The sequence below is a fragment of the Pseudorca crassidens genome, chromosome 1 (assembly GCF_039906515.1).
Source record: "Pseudorca crassidens isolate mPseCra1 chromosome 1, mPseCra1.hap1, whole genome shotgun sequence".
NCBI lineage: Eukaryota > Metazoa > Chordata > Mammalia > Artiodactyla > Delphinidae > Pseudorca > Pseudorca crassidens.
Genome location: NC_090296.1, coordinates 116,272,267 through 116,287,422, shown reverse-complemented (window position 1 = coordinate 116,287,422; position 15,156 = coordinate 116,272,267). Strand labels below are relative to the sequence as shown.

At 56.3% G+C, this 15,156-nt stretch overlaps 2 protein-coding genes across 5 annotated transcripts in view; one reads left to right on the top strand and one right to left on the bottom strand.

Moving 5' to 3' along the window:
* The window catches only part of FEM1B (fem-1 homolog B), a 49,975-nt gene that overhangs the window by 13,593 nt on the left and 21,226 nt on the right, over nucleotides 1–15,156 (bottom strand). The window lies entirely within an intron of this gene.
* The window catches only part of ITGA11 (integrin subunit alpha 11), a 138,962-nt gene that overhangs the window by 109,641 nt on the left and 14,165 nt on the right, over nucleotides 1–15,156 (top strand). For 3 of the 4 annotated variants that reach the window (XR_010946445.1, XM_067751790.1, XM_067751780.1), the window contains exons 21-29: nucleotides 1,821–1,919; nucleotides 3,511–3,587; nucleotides 5,328–5,417; nucleotides 6,221–6,311; nucleotides 7,600–7,713; nucleotides 7,916–8,002; nucleotides 9,312–9,422; nucleotides 9,520–9,615; nucleotides 12,891–13,004. Coding sequence is in view for 3 of the 4 variants with exons in the window: in XM_067751790.1 (XP_067607891.1) it covers nucleotides 1,821–1,919; nucleotides 3,511–3,587; nucleotides 5,328–5,417; nucleotides 6,221–6,311; nucleotides 7,600–7,713; nucleotides 7,916–8,002; nucleotides 9,312–9,422; nucleotides 9,520–9,615; nucleotides 12,891–13,004 (879 nt within the window). In the remaining variant the exon portion in view is untranslated. Of the gene's footprint in view, nucleotides 1–1,820; nucleotides 1,920–3,510; nucleotides 3,588–5,327; nucleotides 5,418–6,220; nucleotides 6,312–7,599; nucleotides 7,714–7,915; nucleotides 8,003–9,311; nucleotides 9,423–9,519; nucleotides 9,616–12,890; nucleotides 13,005–13,692; nucleotides 15,084–15,156 lie in introns of those variants that run through there. The other variant, XM_067751784.1, reaches the window with a different exon arrangement.

The following is a 15,156-nucleotide window of genomic DNA, read 5'->3' as shown; positions in this document are numbered from 1 at the left end:
CCCTCACCCCAACACCGGTAGTCCCACTGGCCCCCACTGTTTCCCAGCGCACCTGTCCTTTCACACCAAGGCCCTACCGACCACAGACCCCTGCCTGAGACCCCCTCCCTCATTTCCTGAGAAGCTCCTGCTTCCTCGTGGTAACCCCTTACAACGCCTGCTTACATTTCCCCCTCACAACAACTCCAGGAGGTGGTGGCGGTCATCGTATCCCCCTTTACAGAGGAAGAAACTGAGGCACAGAGAGGGGTTAAGTGGCCTGAACAGGACCACACAGCCAGCAAGTGGCAAAGCGGGATTCCCACCCAGCAGCTGGCTCCGGAGCCCACGTTTCACGAGAGAGCATGGTCCCCATGCCACACTCTCTGGGGTGGCTTCCTGAAGCCCCAAAAGGCCACACAGGGCCCCTCGGCCCTCACATCTCCCTGGCGCAGCCCTATGTGTGCTCTGTGGAAATCATCAGTGTCGAGCGCAAGCGCTGCCCCGTTATAACCCTGAACTCCCAGAGGGTGAGTGCCCTGTCTCAGCCACATCTGTCCCCAGGGCTGGGCACAGAGAAGTCCCTCAAGGCATGTCTGTTGAATCATCCTAGGACATCGTTGTCATGTGTGTGTACTGGGGTTCCCAGGTCCCCTCAGACATAGTCTCTGTCCTCACAGATCTCCGTGTCCACCTGGAGCCTGGGGTGCAGCATAGGAGAGCCAGCAGTGCCCTTCTGTCCTCACCTCCACCACCCCTTCCTCACTGGACTGGAGAGAGGCAGGACGGGCCCCTCCTCAGCCACACACACACACACACGCACACGCACACGCACACACACACACGCGCGCGCAAGCTGTTTTATAGCCAGAAGGGGAAGCTGAGTGGAGTGAGGCCCCCGAGAAAAGAGGGGGGCTGCCTGCGGTGTCCTCCCTTTCCCCTCGGTGGGCCCCCAGTGTCCTCAGACAGACTTCAAGTTCAGTGCAAAGGACCTGAAGGAGGGGCTGTCAGTGCAAAGTCAGTCCCTCTGTCAGGCCCAGGTCCTGTTCCAGGGCCCAGAGTGAAGACGACCAGCCCACCTGGTGGTCTTTCAAAGGCCTCTCCTCCCAGAGGCTTTGTGTCTGTTTGGCTTTAGGGTATTTAAGGGAAACTGAGCCCTAAACCTGCATCCATCTCTTCCTGCTTCCCTGGCCCTGAACTTTCCAAGACCAACCTCGTGCCTGTTCATAACCCTAGGGGGAAGGAATCATGGAATTTTGTTTCTGTGACGCAGAAGGGCTTTGGAAACGTGTTCTGTGAAAGGCCGTGTCTGTACACACACAGGCGCGTGAGCACACACACTTGGCAGGTGGTGTGTGTAGGGCTAGCCTGCAGCCTGGCTCCTTCACCTCCCCAGCGTCCATCCCCAGCCCGGGAGATGCTCACAGCTGGAGCTCAGCAGGGACCTCGAGTTGAGGAAGCCACTTGCTGGTGGTCTGCGCTAGTTACCTCCCGTCTCTGGGGCTCAGTGACCCCACCTGTAAGCTGGATGATAAGTCCCACCTCTGGGCTTGATCCAGAGAGAATGACAGATCATATACGTGAGCGCCTGCCCACTCTCTCCACGACCCGTCACAGCGGAGCCAGTCCTCCGCCCCCGCACTGGGCTCCCACCATGCTTTGCGTTTTCCGCACCCGGAGCCAAGCCGCACCCGAGCCTCCAGGGCCCCTGTGGTCCCAGGATCTGTGGCCTATGCTGCAGCTTCAGCCTGGGCAGTTGGGGGGCCAGGGGCAAGGGTGGCCCCCCCACCCGGGTCTCGGGCCCCACCTAACTGGTGCCCGTGATGCCCCCATCGCCCCAGGACGACTCGGACGGCAGCATCGAGTGTGTGAACGAGGAGAAGAGGCTCCACAAGAAAGTTTGCAATGTCAGCTACCCCTTCTTCCGGGCCAAGGCCAAGGTTGGCGCTGGGGTGGTGTGGGGAGGGAACGGGGCGGGGCGGGGAGGCACAGGGGAGGCAAGAGAAGTGGAAGGGAACAGCGCGCAGGACTGGGGAGGGACGGAGAGGCCTGAGGACGCCTTTTAAGTAGGTTGGTTTTTTCTCCCATGAAATGGCCTTCAAGTGACCCAATTACCCAGCCATCCCCAGGGCTGACAGCGCACCCCAGGAGAGCACCAGGACCCTCACCTCAGGGGGAATCCTACCACTCCCACCCGCCACTCTCCCACCTCCTCTTGGCCATTTACCCCACTGTCCTGTATCCTAACCCGTTTTTAGAATGTCCAGCCTCTGTCATGGTGCTGTGCCTGGGGAGAGATGGGAAGAAAAACGAACGTTTCTTGAGCGCCTACCATGTGCTTAAAAGTACATGTGAAAAAAAAAAAAAAAAAGTACATGTGAAAAGAGTGTAGGGATGGGAGAGGTAGACTCCAAACCGTGGGGACGTTTGCGCATCATCCCCAGGCAGTAGGCAGGCCCTGAAGGTTCTAGAGCAAGAGGAGACCTGACTGAGGCCGAGCTGCTTGTAGAGTGGGAACCAGACAGAGGGGAGCTTGAGGTAGGGGCCACCTAGAGAGCAGCAGTGTGTTCCCAAGAGCAAGGTCTGCAAGGCTGGGGGAAAGGGAGGAGAAGGGGGAGGGAGATTAGGGCTCCTGGCAAAAGAACCTCCCCAGTGCGACAAAAGTCAAGATTGTGGTTTTTGAGGTGAGGCGCTGACGCACCCAGGAGCTCTTGGGTGAAGACCCAGGGGGAGCAGCACACAGCCCAAGCTTCCCCACCCCATCCTGCAGCGCTCAAGGAGTAGCCATCCCCGCACCCCACCCCTGCCACCAGGTCTCCTTGGGAAACCCTGTGAGGGTCAGACCTGGGAAGAGCACGAGAGGTCTGTGCGAAGCCCCAGTAGCGCCACCAGGTGGGGCAGAAGGTAGCAAAGAGGGTCAGATGTCAAAGGGCACAATCAGGGGACCCAGGCCCTACTCCTGGGTGAAGGCCAAGGGAAGCACCAGGACCTGGGCAGTCAGAGCGGTGGGAGGGCCGCTGGACAAGGAGACAGGTGTGTGACTAGCCTCTGGGTAGCCTGGGACAGCCTTCACCCTTCTCAGCCTCACACCTGTTCACACGCAAGAACGGGGGGTGCATGAGGGGGTCTTATCACTAGATTCTGGCCCCCACTTCCTGCGATGCATGTTGATGGCCATCTCCCCTTCCCACCATCAAGTGCCCCCCAGAACTTCCTGCAGAAAGAGTCTGAAGTTGGATTTGCAGTCTTCTGGTTGCCTGTAGTTAAAAACAAAAAGGGAGAGGGCGGAGGGCTGGCCTCACAGCCGAGAAGCCCCAGCAGGGGAGCTGTTGACCTCGGCTGCTTCCCGCCATGGCCCCTGAGCTCAGCTCACAGTACTCCAGCACCTGGTCCTCCCTCCCCCAGCCCACTCCCTGCCAGCAGGGCCCACCAAAAGGGCAGGGGTTGGGAGGGGCGGGCCAGGGCTGGTGTGGGCAGCGCTCAGACAGGCAGTTCCCAGCCAGTCCGGCTCCAGCGACTTCTTCCTTGTAGGTGGCTTTCCGTCTCGATTTCGAGTTCAGCAAATCGGTCTTCCTGCACCACATGGAGATCCAGCTCACAGCGGGCAGGTCAGGGCTTGTCCGCTCCTTCTCCCTCCCTGCTCACTACTCCTGGGCCCTGTTCTGCTGCTGGGAACTGCCCCTCCCCACACCAAATGCCCCGCCAAGCCTTGTCCATCGCTGCCCTGCCTGGGAGGGCCCTGGGTCAGTCCCCAAGTGCGGGCCAACCTGCTGCCTGCTGTGCTGCTGCCATTCTTCGTTCCTGGGCAGCTTGGATATAAATAATAATACCCTCAGCTTTCTACAGCATTTTATATAGCAATTATTTAAAAGCCCTACAGTTATAAAGTACTATGCACGTAACATCTCAGTCAGTCCTCACAGCAGCGCCTTAAGACAAGCAAAGCAGGGCTTATTCCCCACCCCACCCCACCTCCCAAGTTACAGGTTAGAAAAGGAAAGCTCAGAGAGGTTGAGTGAATTTCCCAACAACACACAGCATGTAAATAGTACAGTTGGGCGCTAACTAGTTTTCCTACTCCTTATCCAGTGCTCTTTATGTCCTGGTCACTTCTCTCCCCTTGGAAACTTCCAATTTTAAAAGACCTTTCATTACTCTATGTGGGTCTGTCTGTCTGTCTGTCTCCCAGGCCTCCCTGAGGCAGCTTGCTGTAGGTTGACACCGTGAATCGCCCATGTCAGTAATAAACACACGGAGATGAGGAGGAATTCTGGCTGGAGCCTTATAAACCCTCCTGAGAACTTCTCCACACTGAGAAATAAACACTGCAGGCAAACCAAGCACCAACATTCCAACACACACACCCATGCGCAAACCAGTCAGCCGTCACAGGAGTGCTGGGGGTCAACACAGCAGCATGCGCGTGTATCCAGGTATAGTTGGCCAGACTGTGCACTCTGGTGGAATCCTCACTTGACACGAGGAGAAGTTTGTAAGATGTGTTGATACCTTAAGGCCTCCCTCTTAGAAAGCAGTTTGTTCTCACAGGGCCATGAACGCCCTTGCCTGCAGTGTCCTTGGCAGTGTGGGTGCTGGCGGGTGTTTGTGAGTTAGGCATATATAGGCAGGGGACACTGGGCATCTGTGTGTGTCAGATCTCCCTTTTCTAACTAAGCACCTATCTGGGGTAAGGTTTCCGAAGGAAATCAAACAGTGTATGTCATGAGCAGAAATCACACCTTTTTTATGTCTAAATGATCTGCTCCGGTAGTTCACGGTGCTCAGAAGCGAAGGGAAGCATATTCAACAAAACTTCCTCTAATGCCTCTGAATTTCACTCTCCAGCCTTTTCAAGGCAGCATAGCCCCCATGGGAGCTGGCGCACCCCTAGTCAGCTCACGGGGGGTCGGCTCAAGGGTCAGTAAACGCTCTGCTGTGAATTCCTCATGCTCTTCCCCTCTCTTGGGCAGACCCTTGCCCTGGAGGCATCATCTCCCGGGGCGGGGGGCGGGGGGTAGGTAGCATAGGATTTGCCCATCTGACAGATGAGGAGGGCACACAGGCCGCTGTGACCAAGCTGGCGCCGTCCTCCCAGCCTCCAGCCCAGATGTGCTGCACCCAGAAAGAGGGCAGGGAAAGCTGAGGTCTCCAGGTCCCCTGCCTCCCCGGCCCTTCCCCTCCTGGGAGACACCTCTGATGACCCTGCTGGCTGGCTGCTCTGGTGCAGCAGACCTAGACGCACGGGGATGCTGCTTCTCAGCCCGACTTGGAACCCCCCTGCTGCCCTGAGCTGGGTGGAGGGAGGGCTGTCCCTTCCTGACCACAGGCGCTGCCGGCTCTCCTTGCAGTGACAGTGACGAAGAAGAGAGCACCAAGGAAGACAACACGGCCCTCCTACGCCTGCACCTCAAGTATGAGGCTGACGTGCTCTTCACCAGGTGGGCCGCGGCCCCAGGGCCCTCGTGCTGAGGGACTATGGGAAGCAGCCGGGTATGCCCCTTGAGAGTGCACCCGCCTTGTCCATGGAGGGGAGGTGGCATCAACATGGAGGAAGAAGAGATACAGACCTGGTCCCCAGGGAGCTCCCCGCAGTGGGGGAGGGGAAGGGCTGGAGCAGCAGGCAGTATCCACCCCAGGTGCAGGCTATAAGCGGAGGAATGGTCTGCAGAGAATTTTAAAATAGTCAAACCTGCTAAAAAGTCCATCTGCATTTCATTACCACTTTGCACTAGCAATTCTAAATAGCATCAGTGAGAAAATGCTTCTCCCTGCAGGGCAGACTGCTCCCACCGCCCACCCACCTCAGTCTGCCAGTGGTCCCCAGTGTGCCCCCTGAGAGCTCCCAGGAGGGCAGAGAAGTCAGAAGGTAACCACAAACATACAGAAAGTTCAGGCCCTCCCACGGCCACCACTAGAGGCTGGAACGCTGCACAGTGGGCAAGTTCATGATCAAAAGAGGTCATGCCCCTGGGCAGGAGGCAAGGGCAGGGGTGGCAAATAACTTGCTCTTCTGGTTCATGGCCATCCCACACACGAGGCAGACATTGCTAATTGATCTCAGAGTTTATTCCTACTGAGCCTCAGAATCCTTCCCAACACAGCACTCCCAAGGGACACAAGAGGAAACGTATTTGCTGTGGTCTAGGGGGAGGCGGGTGCATGCCCACACCCTCTTCCATTCGTTTATCCATCTAGCCTACACTGACTGAGCTCATGGCGACCCTGTCCTCTGTCCCTGCAGGAGCAGCAGCCTGAGCCACTACGAGGTCAAGCCCAACAGCTCGCTGGAGAGATACCATGGCATTGGGCCTCCCTTCAACTGTGTTTTCAAGGTTAGTCTGGAAGGGAGTCAAGCAGACAGCGAAAGACAGGAGCTGAGGATCCCCCATCTGGGAGGGGAGGAATCTGGAATCATTGCTAGCGCCTGGGGTTCAGCCTCAACCCTGCCACCCATTCACTGTGTGACTTTAGGCAAGTCCCTTCCCCTCTCTGGGGCTCTCAGTCCTCATCTGGAAAATTATGGGGCTGAACTGCGAGGACGTGTCAGTGAAGATTAGGTGTAGCTGCTTATAATTTTTAAAGTATGAAAAAAAACCAGTGGTCTAAATGCCCTGGGGTTTATTCTCTCCCATAAAAGAAGTCCAGAGTTGGCAGCTTTACAGAGTCATCGGGATTGGGTCTCCTTGTGTCTGTTCCACCATCCTCAACATGCAATCATCAGCCTATCAAGTTCACCTCATAGTCCAAGGTGGCTGCAGCTCCAGCCATCACGTTCTCATTCCAGGAAGAAGGAAGGGGAGAAGAGCAGACCAGACCCCTGCCTACTAAGAAACCTCCTTGACAGTTCCTTGCACTTCCAATTACTTCTCATTGTCCAAAACGGTGTGATTCAGCTGTCCGGGAGGCTAGGAAATATGCCTTTTTGTCTTGCTTTCTGTCACTAAGGAAGGAGGGAGAAGGAGAATTAGGAAGCAGTTTAGAGTCTCTGCCACAGTGTACCCCAAGATCTCCCCAGCCCTGAACTGCTGAGTGAGAATTGGGAGCAGGCAGACAGCTGGAAACATGCAGATGCCTCAGTGGCTCATCCAAGAGAGATGTAGTAACCTGCCCAAGGCCACACGGCTCATCTGTGGCGGCAGCCCCAGGTTATGTGCTCAGGCTTTCTGATTCCAAAGCCCTATTTGTGATCCCTGTGGCTCTGACACCAAATGTGTCACGGCTAGAATGTGAACCAACACACGCTCACTATTTACATCCTGCATCAGTTACTGATTATTTCTCACAATAAAGGAATTGTCGTCACCACCTCCACCCCGACCTCTGTCCAGGGAGGCCACCAGCACCACAGCCAAGAGAGGGTGAAAAGGGAAGTAACCCTTGCTGTCAGCCTCGTGGCCCCCGAGTGACCCATCCTCAGCCTCCAGGAGCCCATCCCTTTCAGCTTTCATGCAGTTTCATCCTGTAGCCCCCCGCTGAGATCTGGAAGAGCTTTGGAGCATCTACAGTGAAAAAGCCAGGGGGCTTGAAGGGGCCTGGCTGGGGGGATCGCCCCGTGAGCCTCGTCCTCCACCCCCCAACTGCTGCTGGGTGTACTGACACCTCCCCCCACTCTGGCCACAGATCCAAAACTTGGGCTTGTTCCCCATCCACGGGGTGATGATGAAGTTCACTGTTCCCATCGCAACCAGGGGTGGCAACCGGCTGCTGCTGCTGAAGGGCTTCCTCGCTGACCAGGTACCCATGCCCCGGGGGGCCAGCACAGGGGAGGGGACAAACATATCCCTAGGTGTGCCCCCAAGTCCCCAGACCTCAGCTCCTTCTCCCGAGCCCAGGGCCAGCCGGGCCTTCTCTGGGCAGAGGAGGAGAGAGGACCGTGTCCGGGACGCCGAGTCTGCCAGTGCTGGTGGTGAGGCTGGTTGCGTGTGTCCTCGTGCAGGCAAACACGTCCTGTAACATCTGGGGGAACAGCACTGAGTACCGGCACGCCCCGACGGAGGAGGACCTGAGTCGTGCCCCACAGCTGGTGAGTGTCCCCTGCACCAAGAGCCCCGGGGGACGAGGAGAAGGGGCTGCCTGAGCTCCTTGTCCAGTAGTTTGTCCAGAAGGGCTTGTCGAGCACCTCTATGTCCCAACCTCAAACTGAAAGGACACAGAATAAGAAAAAGATACTTCTTGCCCTTAGTGAGCTCACCATCTCACAGGAGACATGGGATTGAGTGTAAAGAAGCCAAGTAGCGAGGCTGGGATACGTGTCAAGTGAGGGACGGTGGAGCAGACAACCTCGAGTAGAGAAGCAGGGGTCGTGGACTTGCCCCTGTGCCTAAAAGGGCCGGGAGGATACGGACAAGCAGAGGGAGGAGGAAGGAGCAAGACCACATGGGGCTTGTATTGGAGACACTGACCACATCACCTGGGGCCTCCCTGCCCCCAGAGATGGAAGGCAGCCCAGCTCCCACTCCTGAGGCCCTCCCCAAGACATCTGCTAGTGTCCAGGTTTCTGTTCCCAGGGCTGCCTCTGTCCCCACATACCAATTTCTGAGCGTGCCTTCACTATTCCTTACCCAAATAAAAATCTTAGCTATTTTCATTTTGTTCATTTTCAAATGCCTCACACAAAGCATCTTTGGCGTGTAGTGCGCTTTACTGAAGACTTGAACTTGGGTGGGGTGAGGTGGCTGCGAGGGAGCAACACAAGTAAGTTTAACCTGATAAATCTTAACTATTTGATGATTTGTTTGGGTTTTCTATTAGGACGGTGGTATCTGCAAGTAATGATAGTTTTAGTTTTACCACTCAATCCTTTTAAATTGTTTTTCTTGTCTTATTGCTCTGGCTGTAAGGGCAATGGTAAACAGAAATGATGACCGTCTTGTCTTGATCCTGCTTTTAAAGGGATTATTTTTAATTTTTCATTATTAAATGTGATACTTGCCACAGGCTTTTTAAAATAAGCACCCTTATTCAGATTCAGGACATTCCCTGGGAGTTTTTATCATAAACAGAAGTTGGATTTCATAAAAGGCTTTTTTCTGCATCTGTTGCAGTAATACTATCATTTTCCCTTTAACGCGTTTGTATGGTGGTGACATTTATAGGTGCCCTAACGTTGACCCAAAGTTCTGTTCCTGAAATACACCCAGTTATGCACAACTTCAAGTGGAGCATCGGATATACCGTCCTTACCTTGTCTTCCACCCCCATCCCCTTCCTTCTTCCTTGTCCTCTGCCCCTCCTACCTCAGGAACAAAACCCCACTTGGTCAAGCTGGGCAGCTGAGCCATCTCTCTGGTGGCCAAGCCCCTGCTCACCCTAAGACCCACCTTCTCTTTCAGAATCACAGCAACGCTGATGTAGTTTCCATCAACTGCAATGTGAGGCTGGCCCCCAACCAGGAAATCAGTTTCCATCTGCTGGGGAACCTGTGGTTGAGGTCCCTAAAAGCAGTAAGTAGAGCCCCGGGGGCCAGGCTGGAGGAGGCAGGTGCTGGGGAGTCTCCCCCGGGAGAGGGGCCAGAACCTGACAAGGCCTCTGATTACACAGCTCAAGTACAAGTTGATGAGAATCACAGTCCACGCAGCCTTGCAGAGGCAGTTCCACAGCCCTTTCATCTTCCGCGAGGAGGATCCCAGCCGCCAGGTGAGCACTGGGAACCCTGCAGACCTGGGCCTGGGCCAGGCCAGCTTGGGGAAGGGTAGCCCCTTCCCCGAGAGTCTTCCTACGCCCCCTGCAGGAGAGAGATGGACAGGCCTGCCAGCAGTTAGTGCAGCATCAGAGGTGAGGGAAAATCAAGACAAACAGGCTGTTAGGGGCAAAACTGGGGAGAACAGGGCCAGAAATAGGCATTGGCGCTGTCCCTCGGGGGCACCAAGCGCTGCACCTCAACAGCCCCCAGAGGCGAAGAAGGAGGGACACCTGCGTGTTTTGCACTAGAGGAAGTGGAAGTACAACCCAGGCCTGCCTGCCTGCCCACCTGCTTCAGGGCGGCGAGGCTGGGTCTCGGCAGGCTGGCAGCCTAGAACGGCCAGCCAACCTCCCCTCCCCATGCATCCGCGCCTCAAATCTAATGAAGTCTGCTGCGAACTGAAGTTGTGAAGACCGAGGGACTCGAGCTATCTCTGAACTGGAACTCTTTTTGAATTGAGTAAAACTGGACTGTCTCAGCTCAGACTGGCTTGAATCAGGGTCTAGGAAAGGGGTGAGGCTCCCTGTGGTGCTCTCTGGGAAAATGAGAAATTGGGTCTTGAAAAAAAGGCGGGTCCTCTGGAAGGAGCCGGGCGTCTCGGGCGTGGGACGCTGCTGCCCTCCACTGGCCACATCCCCAGCCCTGGCCTGGGCTCCGGGTGAGCGTCCTGTACCAGATGCGCAGTCACCCACCAGCCCCACCCCAGGAGACACTGGAGAGCAAAATGGGACTGGTCAGGAAGCCAGACCTCCATAAAACACACACGTCGATCCCAAACAGCGTGTGGGTGTGCCAGGCGGAGGGGGAGCCGGCACAGAAGCCCGGGGCAGCATTCAGCAGATCCACCCGAGGAGCTGTTTTATTTGTTCCTTCTTCAGCATTTGTCAGGTGTTCATCCTGTGACTCAGGCTCACCCCCCAGATGAATTAGGCAGACAAGGGGGCGAGGACAACGAAGTGTGGGTGCAGTCTGGGGGAGAGCACAGGTGCTGGCATGGGGGTTGGTCAGAGCAAGCCATGTCCAGGGAAGGCTTTCTGGAGGAGACGGTCCACTTGACCTGAATCTTGAGAGACATGTGGGAATTTTCCAGGCAATCACGCGAGAAGAGGCATGGTACAGACACCCCACGCACACACAGACCACCCCTTTCTCCGCACTAGTCCATTTGTCATTTACTAGTTTAAGTGATTTCTCCTTCCACTCCCACTTCCCACCCCCAAAAACTCCTCTTATACGCTCTGGATGCCTCACTTCTCTTAGAAAGCCAGCAACCCAAAATTTAAGCCCCTGTTGCCTTGGCTCTGTGCGAGGTGCTGGTGTGGGAAGGCAGAGCCAGCTCCCAGCCTTCAGGGATGGAAAGAGCATAGAAGGGACCTGCTGTTGGTGGAGCCCTACCTATGTGCCGGGCACCGCAACAGACACTTGCCGTGTTACCCTGCTTACTCCTCACAGCACTGTGAGGGGCGTCCCCACGTCCATTTTTCAGATATGGAAACGGAGGCTGTGTGAGGTAAGGCGGAAGGGGAGCAGGCTTGCCTCAAGGTGAATAGCCCAAGGCTCCGCCATGCTGTCGTGGGTGCGTTCGTTCAGGCTTTCAGCGCGTTGACTGAGCTCCTGCTCTGTCCCAGGCACTGTTCCAGGCACTGAGGATAGAGCAGTGAGCAAAATAGATAAAGCCCCTGCTCTCCCTGGAGCTGACACTCTAGATGGGGGTGGGGGGAAGAGTCAACGAACATAAATACATACAATGTCAGTGGTGATAAGGTCTGCCCAGAAAAACGCAGGTGCGTAAGGGTGGAGACGAGGGGTGTTATTTTATACAGGGAGACTGGGGAAAGCCTATAAGGGGACAGCAGACAGAGACTAGAAGAAATACAGTGGTGTCATGCAGCGAAGCGGGTTGGGGGAGCCCCACCAGCAGAAGAAACAGCAATGCAAAGCCCCAGCAGCAGGCGTGTGCTGGGCGTGTTGGCAGCCGGGTGGCTGAGGGCTGGAGTAGAGAGAGCAAGGGGCAGAGGAGGAGATGAGGCCGGCGAGATAAGCAGGGCCGGAGGGTGCAGGGCCTTGCAGGCCAGGACAAGGACTCTGTTTTTCACTCTGAGGAAGATGGGAAAACCTGGAGGACAGAGCAGAGCAAAGAATAAATCCCCTGCCTCTGGCTACTATTCCAAGAACAGACTGTAGGGGGCTATAAGCAGAAGGGGCAGCTAGGTGGCTGCTGCGGTCTCCAGGTGGGAGATGAGGGTGCTCAGTCCAAAGAGGTAGCCTTGGTGGTGGCAGGAGTGGCCACATTCTGGGTGTTTCAAAGGTAGAGCAGATAGACTTTGCCGGAGTCCACTTGGGTGTGAAAGTGACAGTCAGTGACCAATACAAGAAGCAAGAGCAAGGAAGGACAAGGCTGCCATTTGCTTTGAGGGGAAAGATGTTGAAGGAACAGGTTTGAGGGTGAGGAGTGAGATCAGGAGTTTACTTGGGGACCTGTTAAAGATGCCAGGCAGGCCGAGTAGACAGTTGGATATGAGTCTGGAATGCAGTGGAGAGTCCAGGTAGAAGGTGGCAATGTGAAAGCATCAGCAGGCATAAAGATGGTTACGGCCCTAGGACTGAGTGAGCTTCCCCAGGGCTGCGTTAGGGCTCTCACGGCCCTGGGCACTTTTGCTTTCAGGGCCTTACTCCATAACCAAGATTTTTTTAAAAAGCATTATTTTCTGACTTGGTCTGTATAAAGACAAATATAATCCAGACAAGATTATATTTTTTTATTCTAACTTTATAAGAAACTAGAACACTTCTGTGGACCCCTAAAAGCACCATGGACCCTGGGCGCCGTGCCCACGGTGCCTACTCCATAAGTCAGCCCCGAGCTCACCAGAGCCATGGGACACACCAACACTTAGGAAGCAGCAAAGAGAGCAAGAAAGAGTGTCCCATGTGGTAGAAGGAGAAAGCAGGGAGAGTGGAGTGGCCCCAGGCCCAAGGCAGAAAGCGTCTCAAAGAGGAGGTGGGATCACTTGGTCACTTAAGTCAGATGTCTGCTGCACCAGGGCTGGGAGCTCTGAGGCCTCTCAGCAGGCTGGTGCAACCCATCCCTTCAGCGTCTCCCTGAGGAAGGGGATGCAGCTCTCCCACCGGGTGCCTGCTGTCTCCTACCCTCCTGCCCCTCCCCAGGCTACCACGTGGGCCCCAGAACAGTAGCGCTGTTGACCTGGCCTCACCCCTCACCTTGCAGATCACATTTGAGATCTCCAAGCAAGAGGACTCACAGATCCCCATCTGGATCATCGTGGGCAGCTCCCTGGGGGGCCTCCTGCTGCTGGCGCTGCTGGTCCTGGCACTGTGGAAGGTGAGGGCCCCCGCAGGGTGCAGGTGGGGGGCAGCATCCTGGCCGTCCGGGCCTGGGGCCTCCGCCTCTGAGCTCTGTGGCCAGTCCCCATGTTCTCCTCCGCGTGGGAGCTGGGGCCCACCCAGCCTCCTCCCCAGAACTTGCCGACTCCTCACCACAGCAGGCAGATGGGCTAGGGCCACCAAAGGGTACTCAGCCTACAGCTCCAACCCTTTTGTGGGTCCCTCTGAGAACCTAATGAAAGCTAGGCTTCCTCTGATCAGAAAAAAAGCAAGCACACGCAGCCACAAAATGTCCCCAACCATGTCAGACTGTTAAGAAGCCCCCCAAAAGCCCTGCTCCGTCTCTGAGCCTCAGGCTAAGAACCCCTGGTCTCAGCCTCTTCCTGTTATAGATGAGGTGAAGGAGGCCCAGAGAGGGGTGTTGACTAGGGCAGCGTCAAAGAGCATGACTGCTTGCCTCTTGACACAGGCTCCGTCCACTTGGTTCCAGCCTCCCTGTCACCAATTAAGTGGCCCGTCGTGCAGCCTGGCGGTGGTAGGGGAGATATGCAGCATGAGCTGGGGCATTCGGGGAAGGCTTCTGAGGAAAGAAGCCTTAAGAGAGTGAGTGAAGGGAGAGCAGGAAGGGGAGACAGGCCCTGTCCACCCTGCCCACCCCTGAGATTTCTCCCTTTGCCTTCCCACAGCTCGGCTTCTTTAAAAGTGCCAAGCGCAGGAGGGAGCCCGGCCTGGACCCCACCCCCAAAGTGCTGGAGTGAGGCTCCGGGGGAGGCTGAGAGTTGATGGGGGCCAGGACACGGGCCCAGGCAGTGTGCAGGCCCGTGGCCCACCGAGCTGGGGTGGAGAGGACGCCGGCTCGCTTTGCACTTGACCTCATCTCCTGAGAGACCAAGTCTGCTCCCTCTGAAAAGAACTCAAGTCAGTTTTAAGAGGGACTGTTCTACTGGGAGCCATGGTACCTCCAACACAGATCCCTAGGGATTTAAAGGGACCCCCCCCCACCCAAGGTATACCCCAAAGCCGCCCCCAGGCTCTGTGGGGGCATTTGCTGCCCCCATCACTAAGGTGCTAGAAATTCGTCGTCACCCCATGCTCAGAAGAAACCCAGAGGGGAAGACTACAAATGCAAACCCACTCTGCCCTCTCCAGGCCTCTAGTTCCAGTGGGACCTAAGGGGACAGCAGATCTGCACTCTGCGCTGTCCTCCCACCCCAACGCTGTCCATGGCTCCCGAGTCTCCTCACCCCTTCCCCAGGCCGGAGATAGGTCCCCGGAGCGCCCCCTGCCTGAGGGGCCCAGCAGTGACAGCTATTGGCCTGGATGAAGACAGGCTCTGGAACGCGGAGACTGTGATGGACGGGCAGCTGGGACCTAGGAGACCGGGCACCCACCAAGATGCGGAGGTGGGCGGGCTCTCCCGCATCCCCACCGTGCGTTCACACTGACCACCGCCCACATCCCCTCCCAACATGCTCTCAGCAGCTGCAGGCCTGCAGCTGCCACCCCTCTTGCTGCTTTTGTTCCTGGGAGCCTGGTGGAAGTGTGGATGACGCAATCCCCAGGCTCCACGGTCCCACTTCGTCTTCCACCGCAGCCTGTCTTGATGCGATGGCAAGGCTGCAGGCCATGGGCAGGGGTAGAGGTGGGGGGCCTCCCCTCCCTGCATCACCCCCTCCCGACACACACACACACACACACAGCCTCTCACGGCCTCCCATCCCTCCCTTCCGACCACCCATCACCCATCACCCATGGGGGAGAAGGGCTGGACCAGTGCTGAGGAGTCCTCCCTGGAATGCACTGGATAAAGCTGGTGCGGGAACCCCCGGAGCCTGTGCAGCCTTGGTGGCAAATGTCTGATCTGCCAGCCCGGGGGACAAGTGGTACTACCAATGACAGCGCCCCGAGGACAAGAGGCATGCCTGGTGCCCAGCCGAGTAATTTATGCCTTAACTTTGTTGTGAGGTAGGAATGAAGGGGGGATACATCAAAGGCATCTGTCCCCTGTCACATAGTACGACCTTTACTGTCGTAAATATTTTAAAGAAATTTTTAAAAATACAGTGTTTAAAAACAACTAAGAGGCTGCCATCCCTTTTGTGGGCAGAGCATGTCCTAGTGAGCCACACTCTTTGAGGACAGGAGGTGGA